The sequence below is a fragment of the Aulonocara sp. 'chitande type north' Nkhata Bay genome, linkage group LG3, assembly GCF_057382095.1.
Source record: "Aulonocara sp. 'chitande type north' Nkhata Bay isolate Kocher_YH1m ecotype deep benthic linkage group LG3, A_spYH_male_GT1.1, whole genome shotgun sequence".
Classification (NCBI taxonomy): Eukaryota; Metazoa; Chordata; class Actinopteri; order Cichliformes; family Cichlidae; genus Aulonocara; species Aulonocara sp. 'chitande type north' Nkhata Bay.
Window position 1 is genome coordinate 44,318,866 of NC_141346.1, and position 17,807 is coordinate 44,336,672.

General features: G+C 41.7%; 2 protein-coding genes across 3 annotated transcripts in view; one reads left to right on the forward strand and one right to left on the reverse strand.

Annotated features, from left to right (window-relative positions):
- Positions 1-872: 872 nt before the first annotated feature.
- On the forward strand, positions 873-10,411 carry LOC147335846 (uncharacterized). Its single transcript, XM_086282724.1, has 18 exons — positions 873-1,043; positions 1,204-1,226; positions 2,289-2,355; positions 2,450-2,637; positions 2,718-2,798; positions 2,886-2,954; positions 3,035-3,202; positions 3,400-3,567; positions 4,096-4,159; positions 4,263-4,353; positions 4,434-4,575; positions 5,450-5,554; positions 5,800-5,899; positions 6,062-6,314; positions 8,186-8,260; positions 8,382-8,484; positions 9,058-9,173; positions 9,554-10,411. The coding sequence occupies exons 1-17, from the start codon at positions 1,019-1,021 to the stop codon at positions 9,163-9,165; spliced, it is 1,830 nt and encodes a 609-aa protein (XP_086138850.1). The 5' UTR covers positions 873-1,018; the 3' UTR covers positions 9,166-9,173; positions 9,554-10,411.
- Positions 10,412-14,575: 4,164 nt separating this feature from the next.
- The window catches only part of LOC147335847 (zeta-sarcoglycan-like), a 56,038-nt gene continuing 52,806 nt past the window's right edge, over positions 14,576-17,807 (reverse strand). Inside the window, exon 8 of one of the 2 annotated variants that reach the window (XM_086282734.1) lies at positions 14,576-15,751. In XM_086282734.1, coding sequence (XP_086138860.1) covers positions 15,560-15,751 — 192 coding nt within the window. In that variant the 3' untranslated portion in view covers positions 14,576-15,559. The remainder of the gene's footprint in view (positions 15,752-17,807) is intronic. The other variant, XM_086282744.1, reaches the window with a different exon arrangement.

Sequence of the window (17,807 nt, forward strand, 5' to 3'; positions counted from 1 at the left end):
GAGGCAGGAAGTGTTCCCTCTCTTTAAAGAAAAAATAACACTGCAGACCTCTTCGGGCAATCGGATGGATGACTCTGCATGTGGTTGCCAGGAGAACGATACTTTCTGACTAATAAAGTTTTGTGGTGGGGGGATTATGGCGTGAGTTTGTTTTTCATTCAAAGTGAAAGGAACTCTTAAAGCTTCAGCATACTGACATCTTGGACGTCCCCAACTTTGTGGAAACAGTTTGAGGATGGACCCTTCTGTTCTAGCATGACTGAACACCAGTGGACAAAGTAAGGTCCATAAAGACAGTGAGTTTGGTGTGGAAAAACTTGACTGGCCTGCACAAAGTCTTGACCTCAACCAGAGAACACTGTTAGCATGAAAAAACAGGAGACCTTCTCATGTAAACCCTACTTTGCACTTTTGGAAGAATGGTTTAAAAAAAAAAAAATCCTAAACACACTCCTGAACCTTGGAGAAAGCCTCTCCATGAGATCTGGAAGCTGTAAAAGCTGTGGATCAACATCATATTAAACCTAAAGATGGCGGCTGAAGTTCATATGCGTGTGAAGGCAGACGAACCAATGCTTTTGCCAATCCAGTGTCTACGGTGCGTACTTGGCTATATTGTTATAATGACATAACATTTACAACACAGTCTAATGCTGTTAATTCCTACCAAATTCCATACCAAAGTAGGCTTTGCAGAGCTAGCAGACACATCTGCAGGTTCAAGGACTGAAACAGACCCACTACATTTACATTTTTATTGCAAATAAACAACAAAAGGTCATCCATGTGTCCGGGAAGGGGGCAGGAAGACGGCGCGCATGCGTTCAATAAAAGCCAAGTCCCGCCCGTGCGCTCGTGTGCGTTCACGCGATGTTGAAAGTGATCGAGAGGGAGCGCGCCAGTATGTTGGCAGCAAAAGTTAGAGGCTGCTAACATTAGCATTAGTAATGAAACTTAGGGTGAAATTAACTGCGTCGTGAGAGTGTGTAAAGCCGTGACAGGACTTATATTAGTAAACATGGAGATTTATAGAGAAGAGGAGGGTAAGAAAGCGCTTTTTGTGTCTTTTAAAAAGTTGTTGGCTAACGTGGCTACGAAGCTAGCTCGCTTGTAGGAGTCATGTTTGTGTAGAGAGGAGCCAAAGCCTGGTTATTGAACCGACTGTATTTATATTGCTCTTTGTTCTTTTGTTTGGTTTTGCAGAGATTCCGGATCCTCATATGTTCGTAAGTATGCTCTCTTCCTTAAAGTTTACGCGCGCGTTAGCTTACGCTTTGTGGAAAAGCTCCCCGCGTGTTGGCTCTTACTTCGTGGGGGGAGTTTATGGGTCTGGGGACCGGATGGGTAAGGTGTTAAGATCATCAATGGGTTCCTCGCAGGTTGGCCGTAAAAGCAGCACAGTCTAATTTGCTGAATGGAAACATGTAAACACTGCGCCGTGTCACTTCCTGTACATATCCTGTATTCAGAGAAACGCTGTACGTGCACAGCTGCTTCTTACGGAAATCTAAACACAGTTTTACCAGTGAGCAGGATGTCTGTGAAATGGTTTAGAAAACAGTGATATTAGTAATCCGTCTACAAGGAATTACAAACCACGCTTTGCTTTTTTGCGTGACAGTGAGGCGGATATTTGAGGTAATAATCTCGTATTGTACGTGCAAAGTGGTCTTAATTGGACATTTCTGCTCCGAATATAATATATTGACTCCATAACAAATCCTAAACCAGTCCGTGGATTATTCTAAGGAAAAGTGCCGTCTTCGTATCTGTTGGGTTAGTGACATTTCTTCATTAAGTGGCATGTTGTTGCCCCACCAACCTTCTATTTGCATTTGTGCTCAACATTACAGCTCTTATAGTGATTCTTCTATAAGTCTGACTAAAATAAACGATAGTATTCAGTATGAGAATATGCTCCACATCCCCAAATTAGATGCAGGCTGCTTTGTTGTTGCATTCACGTGTATTTATTATAGTGCAAGACCAGAGAAAGGGGCTTGCCTGCTGATCCAGTGACTCAGAGCTTCTGGATAAAGGAAAGTGAAACTCTTGGACATGGTGCTTTTCAGTGCCAGCATTCTTACTGGAGCTCAGAGGCATGCTGAGTAGTGGCAGTGGTGCAGTTTTTCAGCAGCTGTGGGAATACTCCACACTTATCATACTGGGATCCAGATGTAGGTGGAATGTGGGTAAGAATTCAAGGCTGGAGAGGCTGCGAGCGAGGACTGTACGTGACTGTTTGTGAATACTTTTCAAATCTCTTTGTCTCTCTCCCTCCTGTTTAGAGAACTGTTTTAGGGATGTTTGAAGGACGTCCTCATATGCAAAGAATAATAAGATGTGGCCTTCTTGGTAAGGAGATATTGTGCAACATGTCTGCTGTGCACATTTGAGTGTGTCGGTCTTTATTTGTGTGACTGTATGAAACTTGTTGTTGTTCCTACAGGTATTGACTACGATGACGATCTAGACGACCCAGGCAATGATGATTATGTTACCGGTAGTTGGAGTCATGATTTCCATGGATACCCTGCAAACCGCCTGAGGTCATCCAGCGCTGTATATCAGCCTGTATACCCTTCAGCCCGTAATTCTTCTTGCCCGTCCCCTTTAAGATTTCAGACAAAGGAGCACGTAAGTGTTTAGTTTTACCGTTTTCTTTTTGATGTGAAGTTGTGCTGCAGACTCTAAATGATTCAAATCTGCTTCTTTAGGATGCTGAGAGAAAAGCCAGATTATTAGAAGAATCTAAAAAAATGAAAGACAAAGCTGAGAAGAAGCGGCTTAAGAAACGGGTAAATCCTGCTTTCTTGAATATGAAGTGATTGGTAATAAATGTCAGCTCGTGTGAGTAATGTTCACTGCGGGTGTTTGTTGATCAGAAACAGAAGGAAAGGAAACGTCTCGAGAAGCTGGAGAAGGACAAGCTGAACCCTGAAAAAAACGAGGAGGTGATGATTGTTTTATGCAACACGTTTCGAAAAAAGAAACGGTCCTCTTATTTCACAAACTTGTCTTCTGTGCTTTACAGGGAAAAGATGATGCAGAGGAGGGTGAAGCTGTTAATGATGAACACAGAGCCAATAACAATACTAGTGTTAAACCGCAGGCCTCAGCCAAAGATACAGACAGCAGTGACAGTAGCGACGTTTCCAGTGATGAAGACGGCAACTCCAAGAACGACTCAGGCGACTCAGAGGTAGCACTTTTAAGAGTGGATATCATTCTCAAAATGAACCACTGATTGATGCCTGATGGTGTAAAGTGCCATTAACCTGATACTGTTCTTTTAATCCAATTTACTGAATACAGGAAAAGATGATCGCATAAGATTTGGCTGTAAATTATATCACTTTCTGTTCATCAATTACATTTTTTTTCTCGTCTCTTTTTAAGGAACTTGATATGACGAGTAGTTTTGTGAGAAAAGCTGCTCTTATAGCCATGCATAAACTGGAGCAGAAGCCCAAACTGGAGAAGAAGGAGAAAAGGAAGATGCCAGAAAAAGAAGAATACAAAACAGTCCCCGAAAAATCACATGAAGAACGGGAGGCTGCAAAGAAGGTGAAGAAGCTCGCATACAGATCAGATTGATGCAGTGTTTCCTCCATACGAGTGAGTTAAGTAGGAGATGGAAACTACGCTTTTCCTCCTTCTTACTTGTGTGTGTTTGTACCCGTTTAGACGTCTTTGTTGGGACCAAAAATTGGAATTTTACTATATTTGTGTGGACCAACAGTCACATGTGAGGACAGAAGTGCCTCTCCTCACGGGTTTGAAGGAAGTTTTGAGACTCAAAATGTGGTTTTAGTGTCAGGGCTACATTTAGGTTATGGTTAGGTTTAGGCTAAGGGTTAGGTAAGCATTATGTCAATTAAATGTCCTCACTAAGATGTCAAAACGAAAATGTGTGGGTGTGTGAAACTCACCGCAGAGAAATGAAATGTGTGCACATCTGTTAGTTAAACATCTTAGATAAAACAGCAGTGATGAAGGAAACGCTGGAGAATGACCACAAAGCTGTAAAACCTGCTGTATTGTGTCTTTTGGTGCACGTTAAAGGTTGAAACTCTGTTCTTGCTGTCTACGCAGGACTCTGCTGCGTCCAGCGTTCCCTCCTTTGAAGACCATGTAAAAATAAGCACAGAGCTTGCCGGTAAGTTTCGTCATTATTCATTCACATAAATTCTCAGTGAGGTGATTTGACTTTTAAAGAATACGTAAAATAAATATTTATCTTCCTTTTTTTTTTCCCCTAGTCATTGGAAATAAGCATGCGAGTGCTGGAGACTTTAATATGGCTGTGAAGTATTTCACAGATGCAATTAAGCACAACCCTAAAGAGTTTAAGTAAGAACATCTCACTTTAAGTAACAGCAGTGATTTCACTTGCACCACTAGCTTTAATGCCATCTTTGCATCTGTCGCAGGCTATTTGGAAATCGGTCCTTCTGTTTTGAGAAGTTGCAAGAATACGAGAAGGCGTTAATGGATGCAGAGTTGTCGCTTGGCATATGTCCAGGTTGGGATAAAGGCCTGTATAGGAAGGGAAGAGCTCTGGCTGGTCTAAAGGTAAAAATAAAGCTTTTATCTAATCTTAACAACCCTCACATGTCATGTTTAATATGCTGTGTGTTTCTGATTTTAAGAGCAGACTCTTGTGCAACAGTGTCCTTTGTTACAAAGCACTCTTTAACCAAAGTAGCAACACATTTTTCCAACCAATGAGAAACATTATAAAGGGACATACATTTGAGTGCTGGTCACAGGGAAGTTAGCTTAGTCTTAACTTGTTGATGCAGCTGCAGTCGGCTGTGTAGCGGCACATACTGGATGTGACCCGTCAGTGGTTGTAATGTTTACAGTTCAGGTTACAGCGACTTTGACAATGTCGCCTTGTTTGCAGCATCACTGCAGTTGTTGCACAGGTTCACATTATTTTCCCCTAAGACCAACTCGGCTCAGTTCAACTCAGTTTTCAGGGTTTTCCATTACGTAGTAATACCTGGAACCAGGAACTTTTTTTCCTACTCGGTCGGGGTTCCAAGTGAGCTGAGTCAATCTGAGAATGTGACCTGAAGAGATCGCGTGCCACTGATTGGCCAGTCAGTCACGTCACTTGATGAGTCATGAGAGCGCCAGTTCTGAAACCTGTCAATGAGGGAAATGGCTCCACAAAGTCCGTTTAAAAAGCCGTATACTATCGCCTCACATACAGATGACATCAGCCGTGTTGCTATAACAACCCCACACACATTGAGGTGATCCTCAACTGTAACAGAGAGCAACTGAAACAGTCGAGTCGAGTAGATACTATTGAGAAAGAAGCATTAGACTTTTTCTGACTCAGTGTTCTGACAGCAATTAGGCCAATTAGTGAAGCAACAAATTGATCTGAACCCAGGTTTACTTTGAATTGAAGCTCTTGCTGTCCGTAATGTTTCAGAGGTATGAGGAAGCTGCCCTGGCCTTCACGGAAGTTCTCAAACTGGACAGTTCGTGTGCAGAAGCTGCGCAGGAGCTGATGCGTGTGCAGATAACACAGCTAATGGTATGTAGCAGCTGCGCTTAGTGGTGCAGTCACACTACATGCATGTAACTACATTGTGTACTTGAATCCAACCAGAAACAGTGCTAACATGTTCATAGTTGAGATGAGAAAAATGGCCTGCAGCTCGAGGTTTCAGCTGTGAGGGAAAGTTGGGAAAATGAAGACTGAGCCTTTTTTTTTTTTTTTTTTTTTTTTTTTTTTTTTTTTGAATGTGCTTCTTACTGTGTGTTTCTGTTTTGCTTCAGGAGTTCGGTTTTACTCGAGAGCAGAGCTCAAATGCTTTAATAATTCATGGGACGGTTAAAAAAGCACTAGAAGTGCTGTCTAAGTTAAACGATCGACCAGGTGAGTTTCTCACTCCACGCAGTTGTGGAAATAAGTCTTTTGTTCTTGTAGCCCACCTGTGTATTATCCACAGAGAGTATCACTTGTATATTAGGCTTAAACTGACGAAATGTGTTTAACTGTGTATTTTTATCCAGTTTAATTGCTGATCTTTGTGTGCAGGAGCTCTTCCGAACGGCTCTCTCCCACCTGTTCAAGTAGCAAATGTCACTGGAGTGTCTCCAATCCTTTCAGCCAACACAATCGCTGCACCTGCTGCCGCTGTGCGTCCTGCTCAGTCCAAGGATGCGCTGAAAAAAACACTTATGAACAAACCTTTGGGCGCAGTCCAGAATACATCTGCTGCTCAGAGTCAATCAAAGCCTATTCTTACTCAGCCCATGAAGGCCAGCAACGGCGTTAATCGACCATCACTGTGAGTACTGATTCACTCTCACCGCAGGGTGCTTACGTGGAAGGTTGAGATGTTGCATTTTTAACATGATAATGTTTATAGTGGACATTGAAGGATCTTTTGAAGTGATGGTGGGGGGAAAAAAATCCAGACTGGACTCTTGGCTTAAAGTTCTCAAAATACATTAGTTTTGATTTCACAACCGATTAATTCTTGGAGTAAATGTAGTCTAATATAACTGTGCAGAAGTAACAATGTGGGATTGAGGTTGTACACCAGGAGCCCTTTAATTTCTCTGCTTACTGTTCCCGTGCGGCACCACTAATGAAGCGAGAGAACACCGTAAGCACGCCACTCACTCAGCTTGGATTTAGGGCTGCCACGATGAGTCGACTAGTCACGATTACGTCGACTATCAAAATCGTCAACGACTAATTTAATAGTCGACGCGTCGTTTGAAGCTTTGTAAGATCACAAAAGACGCAGGAATAAGTAGTAGGATTTAAGAGTGTAATAACGGACTGAAACAGAAGATGGCAGCACTGCATGTACAAGGATGCCAGCTGCCGTTAAACCCAGAAGAAGAAGAAGCTGTGTCCCAGAATTCATAGCTCAGTTTCCAACAATGGCGGCAGCTAGTTAGTTTTAACTTTACTCTTATTATTCTTTCTGGGTCACAAAATAAACGTTTAACATATTTGCAGGCGAGAATGTAGCTGTGTAAACCTCAAATATCTGCTCAGTTTATCAGGACACCACATATTTTCAAAAGTGCGCCGACGTTTTCGGAGACGTCTGTTACCCACTAGCTCGATAGCTAGCCGGGGGCTAGGCTGACTAGAGTCCGTGAGAGCACCGGACTCCCAGCTAATTGTTTTCAAACCCACCGCCGTCTTTCGCTACTCAGGTTAAACATATATAAGTCACTTAGATAACTTAAAAATGTTATTGTTTGGCTTTTTTAGTATTTTATTTGTTCCTGAGTAAATCGGTTTGGCTGAGATTAAAGTTATAGTTTTTACACAGCTGAATAAACGTCAAGCAGACAGCTGATTATCAGAAGTGTGAGATGCTCCAGAATATACTCCGGTGTCCTGTTATATTTTAGATAGCAAGGAGTTTATTAAACTTCACCGAAACAATCTGCAAATTTCATTAAACTTCAATAAACTATCATCTTGTCTTTATTTTTAGTTAGCACAGACCTTAAACACTTAAAGCTGTAAGCTAATGATAGTTATATAAGAGCAGATGCTGCTGGTGCAATAAGCTGTACGTTTTACATCCAATGGACGTAAAACGTACAGCGACTAATCAGTACGTACGTGATCTGATTAGTCGACTAATCGCAAAAATAATCGGTGACTAGTCGACTATCAAAATTGTTTGTGGCAGCCCTACTTGGATTGAATCTATGCCTAAAAAACAAAAGCGGAGTTTGATATTTTAGCTCAAAAATGGCCCTTTGTGTTACTATTGCTGATTTACTGGTTTCCAATTGGATAATAATGACCTCAAATGGCACAGCCTCAAACTTCATAACCACCACTTCATCCACAGCTAGTGTAAACAGGTGGATTGATTACATGAAGCAGAAGCAGTGTGGGTATATGTGGCGAGACAGGAAGGTTAATATAAAAAAAACAACTGATTCTCAATCGGTTTTTGTAATTGCAAAATTTAATTAGTCAACAGACAAGGTACTTTATTGGTATTCTTTCACCTTTAATTAGACGGTGTATCCCAGGAAATCATTAGAGCAGAAAGTCATTAGGCTTTTTTTTTTTTTAACTGTTTACTATGCATATTATAAATTATTGTATAGCTATCCCCAAAACAGACCTTGTGCATAGGTCGTATATTGTTTTTTAAATGGTGTCTTCTTTCAACAGGGAGCTGTTTCCAGTTTGGGTGGGAAACCTGAATTTCCCAGTAACCGACTCCATGCTTGCAAACCTGTTTAACAAGTAAGAGCCTGTAGTGGAGTTCTAGGGTTTGTTATGTAATAAAAGTAAATAGCTCTGTAGTGTAGTGAGACACTTTTTATGGTAACTTTGTTTTGTTTTTTTACACACTCCTGTCCTGCAGGGTCGGGGTCGTCTATAGCGTCAAGGTTTTGACTGCCAAACGATGTGCCTTTGTTAACTATACAAAACAAGAACATTGTGATGAAGCAATCCGACGTTTTCATGTAAGTGCATCCTTTATTGTGGTACTGTGTTGTAATTCCATAGTACTGTTTGTGAAGTTGCAGAGAGGCAGTCGCTGTTGTAATTTGCAGGATGGCTCTCTGGCGGAAATCCAGGAAGCGGGGCCGCTTTAGATTCTTTAATGTATCATTAAATTTTAACTCCCTGAGACACCGAAGCTACAAAAGCCCTTGAATTTATGAAAGGAGTTTTAATTTGTCATTTATCTATTCAACTAAATATGAATAATAAAAATTCAGACTGCAGGCAAAGAAGTGCATCAATCTCCAGGGTCAGAAATCTGCCCTGCTTCAAGCCCTGAATTTTGCATTTTAGGGGTTCGTCTTTATGTGTGCCCCCTTTCCTAATCTCCTTAGGCCAGTTTTTTTCTACACTTGTGTCTGTCTAGTTTTTGTTTGAGTCGTCTGAAACTGTCTGGATCATGCTGTGAATGTGTTGTTGATGTGTAACTCTTATCACACGGTCACGCGTCTCTCTGTGATTTTGGTGAATACTTTGTCACGTGCCCAGGTTACTCCTCCACCCACTAAACTAGTATTGTGTTCACTCGTCAGGGCTTTGAGCTGAATCACAACAAGCTCGCTGTCAGGTATCCGGACAGGATTCCTGCAGGCTTGGGTATTTCCAGATCTGCCCTGAGAGCTGATGACCTGCCAGATTAGAACGTGAGGTGAGTCCTTTCATACCAGACTTCACAGCTCTGACTGTGCTGCCTCCTGCTCGCTCTACCCGGGCAGCTCTCTCACCTGAACCAAACAGAGTACTTTAAGTAGTGAGAGAGTGTCAGTGTCAGTCTGATTACTGGAAGTGTCCTGCTGAAAGCTACATAAGAAAAGGACACCTGGGGACACCATCTTGCCAGGATGAGACTTAATGTGTGAAAATGGGCCAAGAGTTTAAAGGAATAGTTCAAAACTTTATTCCCTGGCATAAAGGAGCAAGCTATTTAATTATCCAACACATAAATAGCAGGATTATAATGCGATTATGTGTTTAAACTGCTAAATTTAAGTGACTCATACCTAAAATGTAGTTTTGTTTTTATTGCAGGCATAACGAGAAAAGCCAAAGGACAGTACGTCCTTAGAAACCCATCCCCGACCACAGAGGGGACTACTGAATGAAGACCCAGCTGCTACTTGGCCTGAATGTTGTTTTCAATAAATACTTCTTGTCCAGTACAGACTAATCAACAGTATCTACAGGTTCTCCTGATGTAATAGCTTTATGTAAAATTACCTGGTAAGTTATGTCTGAAAATATCGTGTTATTGTAAGGTGATGAATCCAGATGTTAACAAACGCTTCATGTTGCCAAAATTTTCAGTCTGACAATTTACATGGAAGGGTTGGGTATGTATTTTAAATGTTAGTATTCAGAAAAAAACAGTATATAATTTACATATTTGTTTATTTAAAGTCTGCGGATTAGTCTAAGACTGCAGAGCAGGCTTACAGCTAAGCACACCAGTCTGTTTGAGTAAATAAGTAAATTTGAGTGTTAATTAAAAAGTTGTTCCGTGGACAATTTTTGAGTGATGCAAGTAACATTGGTCATCAAATACAGTATTACATAATTTCTTTTAAACATGTTAAGCAGCAGGAATCCCTAAAGTTTTATGTCGAAATACTTAAATAATATATAGAGCCTAAACATGTGGTCAGCTGGTTTTCCAAAATTATCTGTAGTCATTATGGTCATCCATAATTCTTATACGCTTAATACAGCTGTATAACACAAGCATTATGCGGTTTCAGTGCTCCTAGTTTATTTTTACCTGAAACGTGTCTTAAATGAAAAACCTCAAGGGTTGAAAGGCCATTGCACATTTCTTTTTTAAAATATATAAGTCCTCAAATTGTGAAGGTTGTTCTTAATCCAACAATTAAAGTTTCTTTATACTCTGGACTCCTGCATCATCCTTTTCTTTCTTTTTCTTTTTTTTTTTAAAGATATGAACTAACTTCATGGGGCATAGATGGACCTTTCTAGAGAAAGCTTGTAGTGGGGTGTCCTGTTACAGATGTGATTGAAAGTGTAGAAGTGGACCAGATCTGTGTGAATCAGGTCTTGATCTTGACATCACATTTACGGCTATTCCAGCTCCCCCCTACAGAAGGGCATTGTTTACACAAATCACACCATCTGCAATCCAAACAGGTGAAAATGAAACAGAAAAATATCTCGCTAAAAAGATTTCCTTACAGCGGGTACACACAAGAAAAACGGTGGAACACCAAAATCAGAGCAAAATGTCATTTTTCAAACTCATAAGTAGAGACAACTAAAGAGTCAAAGCAGTCTTCTTCCAGTTATCCCATACAGGGTTGTAGTTGTGCTGAAGACTGTTGCTGCTGTGAGGTGAGAGGTAGGCTACACCTGCATACTTTTGAACTTTGGGAGGAAGTCTTAAGTGTCATGAGAGACCAACCCAGACACGGGGAGAGCATGCAAACTCATCAGCCAGTGGATTCAAACCCAAGACCTTGCTGTGAGGCAACAGTGCTAACCACCATGGTGATGGGGCACCCACTCACCCTGTTGGCTCATGTCTTGAACTTTTGTCATAATCGGCCTTAAACTTTTGTTTTGCTGTGAAGTCACCTGACGCTTTGACCAACATGATCAGTTCATCCCTAAACATGAGTCAAAGTGCCAAAATTGTATGGAGCCCATTCCAGGAGATGCAGAAATCTTGGTAAATCAGAATACTGAAATCCACGTTTCTGCCCAGGGTGTATCCCACTTGTGGTAGCTGGGATAGGCCCCAGCCTGCCCATGACCCTGATGAGGATAAGTAAAAGAAAAGGGATGAAAACAATTACGTCTGGATTGAAGACTAATTTATATTTTTCTTGAAAACTGCGCTGGTGTGTGGACGTAGGTAAATGTCAAACTTGATGAGCTCTTGATGAACATTTAGAGCAGGACTTACGTAATTAAATATATGTGATCAGTGCATATGTCTACAGTAAACTAAATCAAAAATAATTAGCTCTCAGTAAACTGTGGGAGTGGCTCTCGGGACATGTGCCCTTTGTGTTCAGGCAGTAATCCAGCTTTGAACAGGGAGCTGTAAATGTGAGACCTATATCAGCCAATAGATGGCAGCAAAATCAAGCGAATGAAAATGTGAGCCAGAAGTAAATGGTGTTCCAGCCTTGAAATAAATCCTGACAAATTATATTTTATAAATTCACCCTTATGGCACATGGAGTTACAATCATGGACCACACACCTCCTTTGTAGCACCTGGAGCTACAGCAGCTTCAACATTTGCCATCATTAAACATGCTTTCTCCACTGGAAACATTAATACACACCCACTCTAATAAACACCACGGTTTTGTGTTACTGACTTTTCTTTGCAGCCTCAATTTTGAGTCATTTTGTTACGTGGGTGACTGCAGGTATAGTGCTCTACAAATCTATCGCATCGTGCTACGAGTGTGCTTAATATTTTACTCAAAGACAGGAGTGAAACAGAAAGCTTGGCAAGATGCGTTCAACCTGTGAATAGAGAGCCACGTGCACGAAGAAGACGAAGAAAAAAAGCTGGCATTTTAACAACATGGCATCTCATCAGCAAAAGCTCTGAACAGGTGTATGAATTGGACAGATCTGAACAGAAGCACAAAATCTGAACTTTTTCTGGCTCGGCACGCCAAACAATCAAGCCTCCCCCTCCCTTAGGGATCAGAAACAAATATTCACACTGAGCTTCTTAACTGATATGCATATGAAGGTGTGAATCCAAAGCAGGGATACTCTCAGAGGTCTTAAGCATATGGTGCGTGTTTGAGTCAAATGAATGCTTCAGCATGATCACAAATGCAAAGAGGCCGTCTTTAGCCGGGAGCGAAAACACTCAACTCCCCAATGTGAACAGATTTCCTCTCACCTGGCACCCTACTCCCTTCATACGGGGTTTATGTATTCTTACAGGTGGAGGGGAGCGAGTTATTAGTTTGGAGATTTGATGCGACTTCTGAAGGGGCCTGCGGTGTTAATTGTGTGAATCGTCTAACTACCTGCTTGCCGCAGAGCCCCTCTTGAAAAGCGAGACTTTAAAATACAGCAGCCACAGAGTTCCTGCGACACCAATCGGGTTCCTTGATGGCAACTTTGGACCTAATTAGAGGCAGAAAACGTGTGAAATGCACCCAGCCGTGAATGTACAGCAGCGGGCTCGATAATATCAGCTCTTAACCCTGCTCCTTAAACACTCTCCTCTGCCTCTTCTGTTCAGACTGCCTGTGGCAGAGAAAAAAGGTTTTATAATGCTCCTGCTCCCATGCACGACGAACATTACGGGCAGAGAGAATTATGAAAAAGAGAGGTAGCGGCGTCTGTTAAAAGGCAGGTTTGAATCGTTTCTGCTGCTTTTTCAGACTGCTGTTCATTCCTCTCCAGGCCACAGGCTGGAAAAGCAGGGCGTTTTTTTCCTCCCCCCTTCACTGGATGTGTCATCTTAAGTGCTCCAAAATCTTCCCTTTTTGTCTCTCAATTTATAAGAATAAAACTCTAGGCTGGCTCCGATTAACCGGGTGGGGTTTGGAAAATGAGCGTATCAACCTGCAGCGCCGTTATGCATTTTTGTGGGTGTAATTCGTCCAATCTATAGAGGCTTTGCACCATGACATCACCCTATAACACAAGCCCCTATAGTCTCTCATGCAGAGTGGAAAATGCACAAACCTTCTGCAAGAAAATGTGGCTAAAATGTTAAAGAGCTGCGATGCAACAGACAGCAGAAATGTATTCAGAAAGAATTCTGATACTTGCAGAGAAGCTTAAGGATCACAGCTATGAAAGTACCGGTGGATAACATGTGTCTTTCTCTGGCTTTTCGTTTTCTTCAGCCAGAGATATTTCACATGAGAGAAGAGAACCTAAATACACTCTGCAAGTCATTTGCTGACCTTAAATAAACAGGTATGTTTAAATTAAATGTAATAATATGATTTAGGTTTTCGTCTGTCACATGTCATTGCCACACACCCTGTGGGACAAAGCTGCAGTGGCCACACAGATGACACGTGCACGGCAACTTAAAGGGTTAGTTTGGAGTTTTGTAAGTCTGGTAGTACTTGAGTATTACCTACAGCATCCACCAGTATGAAAGAGGAGGCTGGAGTACCAGCTGAGCCTCAAGACCTAAAAAGAAGAAGCAAGATAGTGAATATCAGTTAAGGTGTACAGCATGCATTATATAAAATACCTTGAGATGACTATTAAATATATTTCCATCCATCCACGTTCTTAAACACTTGTTTAATTTAAGGTCGCAGGAAGCTGGAGACTATCCCAGCTGTCATAGCAGGAAAGGTGGGGCACGCCTTGAGCAGGTCACCAGTTTGTCTTAGAGGGCAAACACACAGAGAGACACACAACCATCCACACTCACGTCTACAGCAAATTTAGATTCACTAAGTCACCCAACGTGCATTTGTCTGGAGTTTAGTTTAGACTAATCGCAGCTTTGATGGTACACGGCTTTGCTTGTTTGTCAACTTTGCCACTAATTTCAGCTTTTGTGAGGCTTAATCTGAAGATGGTCTGTGCCTTCTTTGGTGCTGACTTGGGGAAAATGACAAACGTGCCCGGTGTATTAAATGCTTTAACAACATTCAGTATGGCAGAAACTGACTTAATAGGGTGCTTTGAAATGGGCTTGATGCAAGTTATCCAACCACACCTAATTTTTTTGTGAAGTACGACTTAAATGCACTTTCAACTTCTGCCCTACTGGTGGCGCTGTATTACTCGAGAATCGGGGGACTTTCCCCTCTCATTGAACAAATGTCAAAGAAACACTTACCACAAGGTCCACTGACCTGCTGTTCTGGAGCTTTTGATCACATGATGTTCATTCTTTATAGTTTAAGTTATCCTCAATTCAGCTAAACTTCATTTTCAACACAATGAATATCACATAATATGTGATATACGCTCCAAACGTGTACTCTCAATGAGACAGTCTTCCAGCTAAAGTTGTAGTACGTCATGTCACAGTTATCTTAGAGAGCGAAGTCTTTGGAAATCTGTCCACCTGAACCTCGGGGAATAGTTAAATGTCAAGAACGATGAGTGCCACACAGAAACAAGTTTAATACACAGCCTCTGACAGAGTAGAAAACAAACACACACCTATTGAGATCATTCAAAAACAAAAACAATCTAAATTTTTTCATAGACTGCATATAAAACATGGATCAACCTGCATTTTCTTTAATGACCAGCAGAGGGCGACTCATCTTGTTGCGAAAGAAGCTCGACTGTATGAGAAAATGATCCTACTTCTCTCTTCATGAACACAATAAACCACTTTCTGTCATGTTTTGGGCTCAATCAGTATTTTCAGGGCTACTTTAACAAACGTCACCATTGGTGCCATCAAGGACAAACTGGGTAATGCGTGTAGTTAGCAAGTTTTTCATGTGTGTTTGTGCAGTGTTGCTCAGTTTGTTAGATCTAACAAAGATGTGACCATCAAAAAGCTACACTCAAGGCTTCACACACCTGTTAGCGGCTTTGCAGTGATTATGTCCATCTTTTATATTCAGTCTATGGGATTTTTAGAGGGAAAAACATCATTGTGCTTACTCCACTTTCTACCATTACAGCTAATGTCTGACTCCAGCTGCACAGACAGTTTTAGAATGAAGCCATTTAAAGCTGAAGGCACCTGTGTTTCATCCATCCCCACCTCTCCTCTTCTTCCTTATCATAAAAACAGTCACTGCCTGCCAGCACTTAACCTGGAGTAGAAAAATAAAAGTCGTGTCCTCTGAATCTAATAAGGAGATGGAGGCTCTCCTCTCCGTGTGGGATATTCCTGATTTCAGAGAGCCGCCGCGACTTCCACTGGTGGAAGAGTCCTGACCTCCTTCAACGCACTGGATGCTTCTGTGCTGACCTGACTGCAGTCTCTCTTACCAGCTCCATCTCAGTGTCCCACTCTGTCATTTGTACCATCGGAGAGACCCATCCCGCTCTCTGCAGCTCCAGAGCAGATGTTCTAACTGTCACCGCTCAACCGCCGCTGCTCCCAGGTCAGCTCCAGAGGCAGATGTTGCTCATGGCCTGGCAGGTGGAGCTGCTCTCTGCGGGAGAGAGGTAGATCTTGCCACTGGGACAAACGCACACCTCGTACACGGTCTGCTCCTGCGAGGCCTGCCTGGGCGACGCTGTGTAGGTGCCGAGCGGGAGGCCTCCAAACTGAACGGCGTTGGCATCTAAAAGTATCTGGAAGGACACAACGTTGGAGACAAGCTGGAAGTCATTCAAATAACACTGTCAGGGGTGTCCTGGAGTGATATAGTACCAACTGGAACTGATAAATGACTGTGGCACAATCAGTAAATACAGTAGCAGGTGGAGTGAGATACAGCAGTCCTGATCTGATGAGTTAGATCAGCAGTGAAGGTGGCCTGGAACATTAAATTGGTCTCTCTCTCTTTTTGTTTTTTTGGCCACACTAGTGGCTCAAGGGAGCAGAGTGTCAGTTGGTGGGTCGCTGCTTTGGTTCAGACTGAAATGGCTCAACAACTATTAAACAGACTGCCAAGATTTCCCAATTAGTGACTGACAATTCTCTAAACGACCATTATTAGAACTCTGGAGATCTGTTTCCATCCACCACCAGGCTCAAATGTTAAAAAGAAAAACAGAAAAGTAAAACGACTTCATTTCCACCATATCCACAGGCTCAAAGCAACTGGACAAACTCATAAATATAAGTATTGCATTGTGACTTTGTTGCAGACTGTTTGCAGTCAGTTACCACCTGCAGTCTGAAAGCAATGACATCACTAAATGCGCTGCCAGGCCTTTACTGCAGCTGCCTTCTGTCTCAGCGTTCGTGGCTCAGTTTTTGTCTCAGATAAGTGAACAGCTGGCTCGGTTGGGTTAAAAAATCAAGCAAGTGACTCATCGATTTAAGAGCATTAAATATCCTTTGCCTTCTGAAGCTCTTGGGTTGTTTTGGGATGTTTGAGGTCACTGTTCATTTGCACCGTAAAAAACCGTCCTTTTCGTTTTACAGCACTTGGCTGAATCTGAGCAGGAAGTAGAGCCACGGCCCAGAATTTAGCCTGCTTCTTTTATCAGCATTCACAACAAGAGACTACAAAAACCCAGCCAAGGCTGATCATTTCCTCCGCACCATGCACGAGTTCCTGGATCCAGAAGGATATCTGAATTTAGACTAGTTTGTAAAATGACAAATTTGAAATAAATAAGTTGAGCCAAGCCCAGGCTCTGGCCAAGTTTTCATGCAAATCATCTTCAACTTTTTGAGTCATCCGGCTAACAAACAGACTAAATAAACAAACCACATAACCTCCTTGCTGAAGCTAATTAATACTACAGACCTAGCTCCACAGGTAGCCGTACATGCAATCACAATGAATCCTTTGCTTTGGATAATTAGTCCTTGCTTTCCCTCTCTTTCCATCATCCAGGTAACAAGGGCAGAGGGTACTGATACGCCAGAGTACTGCAATAGTTTGAGAGATAATACTGTATTGATACAGACCCATCAAATATTGATATTTTAATATATGATCTGCAAAGACAATACTAACTTTTTAGCCCTAGAATAATAAAAGAAATTACTTTAACAGTTCAACAGATGGTGATCTTGTGTTTTTTTTTCCCCAAGTGACATCGGCATACGGGAGGAAGTTTTTAAAACAGATGGCAGCATTGTAGAAAAAAAGAAGTTTGGATTTACAAAAAAGGAGGGACAAAGGAGGTGGATATAATACACGGGAGTGTCATAAAATACTCTGGGAGAACTATGAACATTAGCTTGGCTGATGCAAATTTTCGGTTATTCTCTATGTGTGACCTGCTCATAGTGATCTTTGCTAAATCTAATTTTCTACATTATAAAATTCTTCAAACTAAAATGAATTATTCGATTTTGCAGCACGTGCTCTCACACTGAAACCGAAAAACTGCTCTGACACTGGAGACAGCTACAAATAATTAATTAAAAGGGAGCTGCTGCACATCCACCTTTACCTGACATATTTACCTCAAACAAAAGCAAAAGATTTACACGACAAAACAAATGTCAGGTTCTTACATCACTTTTAGGGTGTTTTTAAAAAGTCGCCAGATGAGCCCCTTTCTCTTTTTTTCACTCGTCTCCATAATTTCCCCTCATCACAGTCTTGATCCTTTGCTCATACCGAGGCTCCTAGCTCGCGGTTGGCTCGAGCTCTGAATAGCTTTAGCTTTGTTCGTGTTGCCTTTGTTAGTTTCATGAAAACGTTCATGTTTGTGAAGGTGAAAT

Coding starts and splice junctions, on each gene's coding strand:
- LOC147335846 (XM_086282724.1), top strand. CDS start 1,019: ATGGAGATTTATAGAGAAGAGGAGG. Junction 4,160..4,262: donor AATAAGCACAGAGCTTGCCG/GTAAGTTTCGTC, acceptor TTTTTCCCCTAG/TCATTGGAAATAAGCATGCG. Junction 5,555..5,799: donor TGCAGATAACACAGCTAATG/GTATGTAGCAGC, acceptor GTTTTGCTTCAG/GAGTTCGGTTTTACTCGAGA.